This window comes from Metarhizium robertsii (genome assembly GCF_000187425.2).
Source record: "Metarhizium robertsii ARSEF 23 chromosome Unknown MAA_Scf_15, whole genome shotgun sequence".
NCBI classification, from domain to species: domain Eukaryota; kingdom Fungi; phylum Ascomycota; class Sordariomycetes; order Hypocreales; family Clavicipitaceae; genus Metarhizium; species Metarhizium robertsii.
In genome coordinates, this window is record NW_011942155.1 from 196,522 (window position 1) to 202,172 (window position 5,651).

General features: G+C 47.9%; 3 protein-coding genes across 3 annotated transcripts; 1 reads left to right on the forward strand and 2 right to left on the reverse strand.

Moving 5' to 3' along the window:
- Positions 1–451: 451 nt before the first annotated feature.
- On the forward strand, positions 452–1,593 carry MAA_09112 (uncharacterized protein; the record flags this gene model as incomplete). The annotated part of the gene is made up of 3 exons (XM_007827110.1): positions 452–464; positions 514–1,071; positions 1,184–1,593. 3 exons carry the CDS (start codon positions 452–454, stop codon positions 1,591–1,593), a joined length of 981 nt encoding a protein of 326 aa, XP_007825301.1.
- Positions 1,594–2,015: 422 nt separating this feature from the next.
- On the reverse strand, positions 2,016–2,519 carry MAA_09111 (NUDIX hydrolase domain protein; the record flags this gene model as incomplete). The annotated part of the gene is made up of 1 exon (XM_007827109.1): positions 2,016–2,519. One exon carries the CDS (start codon positions 2,517–2,519, stop codon positions 2,016–2,018), a length of 504 nt encoding a protein of 167 aa, XP_007825300.1.
- Positions 2,520–5,144: 2,625 nt separating this feature from the next.
- Positions 5,145–5,453, reverse strand: MAA_11733 (uncharacterized protein; the record flags this gene model as incomplete). The annotated part of the gene is made up of 1 exon (XM_011412648.1): positions 5,145–5,453. One exon carries the CDS (start codon positions 5,451–5,453, stop codon positions 5,145–5,147), a length of 309 nt encoding a protein of 102 aa, XP_011410950.1.
- Between the last annotated feature and the right edge of the window lie 198 nt (positions 5,454–5,651).

Genomic DNA, 5,651 nt, shown 5'->3' on the forward strand with positions numbered 1-5,651 from the left:
CGCTTCAAATTGATGTATCATATGCAGCTCATTCCATCTCGTGTTGCACATCTGGAGCGGTGCGTGTTGATGCCAAACCCGGGCAAGAGGCTTACCATATTTAGTACCACATCCTGCCGCTTCTGTTTGCGAGCGAAATGGCTCTGGTTTCTACTATGAAGTAGCAGTTTCAAATGCATTTGGGCAGTTGCTGACGCCTTTACGGACCCTAAACCAATGGCTAAAAAAAAGAGTTCACGGCTTGTTCGGATCCCTGAGCCGGGCTTGGCCAACCTAGAAGTGGACAAAAGACCGGAGCGCTCGTCAGTCTATTAATTCCTCCTTTACGCCATGATATTAATAGCGACTGCAGACCGTTTGCCAGCGATACATGTTCCCTTTACTTTCAAAACAAAGGGCCCCTACACATTCACCAGAGCTTTCTAGATAACAACACAAAGCTTGCGTCAAAATGTCGGCCATCGGTTTTTGGGCAGTCTCTTCGAACTATTCATTTCGACGATGTTACTCTAGATACCGGCCATGTTCTTGTCAACTTCTTGATAACCGGAGAGTACAGCTGTCTGAAGCCCAAGGGAGAATCCATGGACGAGAGACATGCCTCCGAATTTACAACGGCACTTCATGTATCTGGTGTTGCTGAATCATATGGACTGTCAGGTCTGCGCGATTTGGCAATGAATGAAATGCAAAAATTAGGCGACAAATTGACGATGTTCTCCCTGATCCGTATTATGGAAGAAGCAAGACCAACACCTGTTCGCATTCCAGAGGTAGCCGCATATATTCGATCACGAATGCAAGATTTCTATAATATTCCCACAATAGAAGCTGGAGAAGAAGTCCTGTCTGTATCTGGAACTCCTCAAACTATTGGAGAACTTGTTCTCAAGAGTGTTGTCGAAATACATCTTCAAGAACTGTCTGTGGAAAAGCAAGCTCCACAAGGTGTGAATGGAGAAGGGACATCACCGGCAACAAAGATTGGGGAGAGTATGCTCATAGAAAAGCAAGAACCAGAGCCCGAACCGTTCGATGGCAGAGAGCAAGAGCAACCTCCGCGAGTGCAAGGTATGTTCATTCCCCGCACCCTCGCATCAGTTCCTTTGGATGCCTGTAGATTCATTTCCCGGCCCCCGGATGGTGCAGATTACAGCTCGACACGTCACTAACTTTCCAGTAGATGTTCTTGAGAATCCGTTTCTCAATCCGCTTTTGCCCCACAACGCAGCCAAGAACGACAGCCCGGTGCCAACTTCGTCAATAAACCCGATGCCGAGAATAGACAAAAAGCAGAAGAAAAAGAAGTCTGAGACGGCCTCACCCCCAGCAATTTTCGAACCTACTGGCCATCCAAATGATAACTTGTTCCAAATATCCGGGCCCACGTTAGTGCCAACGCACTTTGTGAGCCCTGAGTCACCAAGTCACGAGCCTCTAACCCCTGGCTCAGGTGATGATACCCATGGCCTTCAGCTGGACTGTGCAAATCGGTCAGACCATTTGGCTACCAACGGAGATTGGAAGAACTGTTCCAACTGTCGCAAACTCGTGCGGCTGTTCAGTCACGAACTTGATATGGCCCACGAATGAAGAATTTGGGTTAGAGATGGATCCGAGTTAGTTATTGGATCGTTTTTGTTCTTATATTAGTTATGGAGATCCAGTAACCATCGGAGACTGGACACGTAGTCATGCTATATCTTGAACTGAGGGCTCGCTTTGGAGCCTTTTCTTCGCGCCATATTGGTGCTGTAAAATGATTAGTGTGAGCGAATTGTAGGGACCAAATAATATATAGCACGGCGTAATCGCTCCCGCAAGTTCAAAAACGCCAAGGCCGACACAGACAGCAAGAGAGCAAAACAGCACAATGCAACGAGCCATGAATTCATTAGGTTATGGCTAGTATGCCTGTAGTAGTGCGTGTGTGCCTTGGCAGGCTAAATACATTTGCCTCAAACTACATCAGTAATGCATAACTCGTAGAGTGGTGTCACCATCTATTGGTTCGGTTAGACATCAGTTGGGCGAACACCTGGTCTTTGCTTCGCAATATTTAGGAGTGGAATAAAGATCTTGTGCTTCAGGTCGTCGTTTTCGGCGCTCTTGTTTTGCGAAGCCTGAATCCACCCCAGCAAATCATTCCAAGTAATCCACTCCCAGGACTCGCATTTATCAGGCTCCAATAACTGAGGTTCGTCATCATCGTTCTCCCGGACACAGACGTGGAATAGAGTGATGTAGTGCTTAGTGTCATCGGGCATGAAGTCATTGGTGGCGGTTAAGAACCGGATATCGGTAACTTTGAGACCTGTCTCCTCAAGCAGCTCCCGGGCAGCACATTCCTCGGTCTCCTCTCCAAACTCTAGATGGCCACCCGGAAGGGCCATTGTGCCAGCACCATGAGAGCCCTTACGTCGGCCAACGAGAAATCGCGGATTTTCCCGGTCTTCATTCTTCGAGGCCAGCACAAAAACTGCTACTCCAACGCGAACCAGGGGTGCAGATGTGGCCATTGTGGGTTCTCCGTAAAGCGGCAATGGCAATGAGTCGGTGGCTAAAGTCACTGGTTGGCGATTTGTGACCCCGGCGAGTGAAAATACGGAGTGTATAATAAATAATTACCAGCTTTATAGTTAACTATGTAAGTAAAAGTGTCTTGTTAACGTACAAATGCGGGCGAGGGGGGCCACTGGAAGTCAAAACTCCGCAACATTTGCATGAAACAGAAATGCTATGAATACAGGGTGAGCCCATATGTTCTTAAAATGTAGCACAGCATACAATCTAACGCAAAATCATCGCCAGGCATTTTCTCTTGGCATTTTCTGACATCAAGACTTATTCCGAACAATACAACGTCATTCAAATCTACAGGCATCCTCACATGAGGGCTGATCCCTTTCCAATCGAATGAAGGCATCCTTCAATTTTTTTCAGGCGATAGGCATATGAGGGTTGACCGAGACCGTTACAGTTTCTGCAGCGCTGATGCGTATTGCATGGGTCTTCGTTGAACCTTCGTATGGTCACGGCAATTTTCCCGGTTGATCTGCCGTTGGCGTTGCAGGACTTGTTTCTGCATGTGAACGGCCGCAGGACGTTTGTGTCCAGATCATTAGTGCATCCTTTATTGAAGTGGAGGTTGCATTGTTTGTGTAGCCGGATACCTCCTTTTCCAATGCTGGGAGCAAGGACCACGTTCTGCACAGGAATATAAGTTATCCGAGCTATGCTTAGAAAGGTAAGTTATGGGAAAAAGTTTTCGTTGAAAATCGTCGTATTAATACTGTATAACTAGATAAGGGCCCAAATCGCAGTATCCTTCACATCGAATTCGCGCGATGTATAATACCAACCAAATTGTCATCGAAGCCTTTTTCTACCGGAAGTCATGAGAGAACACTATTGACTAGGCCATCGTAGAAGACTTCACTGCAGACAGTACCATGCAGTCACTGTCACAAATTGAACCATGACACGTCTCTTGTGTCTCAGATGCAGGCGAGAGCACAAAACTGCAACCAGCCTCTTTCGGGGTGTCGCCCTGAGAAAAGAAAAGAAGAAGTTAGGTTACAATACTGTGTTGCCTTGCAGATCCACTAGCTGAAAGGACATGAATTTATCTCTCGTCCGGTTCGACCACTTGACGTAATGCGAGATTGAATGTTTTCGACGAGTAGAAGGCAGAAAGAAAAGATTGGTGATTGGCTTAGATGGCCCACGCTAGACTAAGTCTGGGTTTAAGAAACCTCCGAGACGTATTTGCCAGATCTGGAATAGCCAGGAACAATTGGTTATAGAGACGTGAATGGCGCTGTAAATCGAATGGCTCAAACTCGGATCATTGTTAATTCAGCCTGCCCCATGGTTGCCATCCGACTTCTTGCCCAGAAGATTATCCGTCGTTCCTGAGGAATGCTCCACTTGCGGCGACAAAGGACCCCTCTTCAAAGGCTCCCGCACCATTGAAGCAGGTGGTATAACTGTAGTACCATACTCTCCCATGGCTGCGCTTTGAATAGTGCCATAAATTGTGGTAGCTAGTACTGCAGCCTGCATGCTCGGCGCAGTGGTACCCCACTTTGTTAGTTTGTCTTATGTGTTCCGGGCCTGTCGCGAGAGCGAAATTTAGCCTCGGCCCATGCATTGGACCTATTAGGAAGCCACCCGTAATCGTGCCCGCGCCGATTCCCATAGGGAAGTATAAGTTTAAAGCGATTCTTGATCGCTTTGGTAGCTTCCGCAGGCTTTGGACGCTGATGCAGCACTTTTTAATGGCAGCTTGATTGGTCGACAGTGTGTAAAATTCCCCTCGTGGCGTGTCTTGCTGCTGCACCTGAACGTGTTCAGATTCATATTGGGGCACGCCAACATCACCGTGAGGGGTATAACCAATGAGAAGGGCTTAGATAAAAAGGCTATGTCTTGCCGCTAATCACATATACGACCCTCAACTACGGGGCAGCATCGAACGGCTTATGTCTTGCCGCTAATCACATATGCAACCCTCAACTACGGGGCAGAATCAAACGGCCGCACCCATGCTGGGATTGTCTAGCCTGATGACATCTGGCGGCGAGAAAACATACATGGCGGAGAGAACAAGCTTGACGGCCTGAACTTCCGAGCCCTGCCTACAAACGTCATAACACCATCCCGGTAACCCACACTCTATTTCATCTGTAGTCAGAAGGCATTTGCGGCATGAAGCCACGTACAATTTGATTTGACAACTTGATGCTATGCAAAAACTTGAAAGTTGGCTGTTGCCTCGCCGGTCTGAGTCAAATAGTGACACAGCCAGCAATCGCCGACCTACCTGTCGACGCGACCGGATCGGTGCTTAATGGCCTTGTGTCTCACAATTATGGGGTCACAGACCTGCAGTCACAAATGGCCTTAAAATCCACTTACGTACAACTGACAATTGTGGGGTCACAAACCTCGAGTCGGGCCACACCTGGCTAAGCCCGTTGCATAATTGGCCTTAAAATCCACTTATGTACACTGAGGTAGAAGATGTGTTAATTGGCTGCAGCGCTGTACTACCTCGTACAAATGGGCCCCAATTGGCTGCAGCGCTGTACTACCTCGTACAAATGGGGGCGGAAGTAGTGGTTCCAGCCCCCTGGCCATAATCATGTCTTATTTACGCCGACGAGGCTCATGAACTCGTTGCGCGTTTTGTTGTTCTTCTCGAAGCAGCCGAGGACACAGCTGGTGATAGTGGTGGTGCCCGTCTTCTCAACGCCGCGCATAACCATGCACATGTGACACGACTCCATGACGACAGCAACGCCCTGTGGGTTGAGAATTTCCATGATGGCGTGGGCGACTTGTCTAGTGAGGCGTTCCTGGATCTGCAGGCGCCGTGAAAACATCTCGGCTATGCGTGAGAGCTTAGAAAGCCCAATGACTATCTCAGAGGGGATATAACCGATATGCATCTGGACGCGTTAGTAAGCTTTGAGTAGAAGAGAAATTTAGACTTAAATACCTTTCCAATGAAGGGCAGAAGGTGGAGAGGGGATATAACCGATATGCATTTGGACGCGTTAGTAAGCTTTTGACTAGAAGAGAAATTTAGATTTGAATACCTTTCCAGTGAAGGGCAGAAGGTGATGCTCACATAGGCTATAGATATC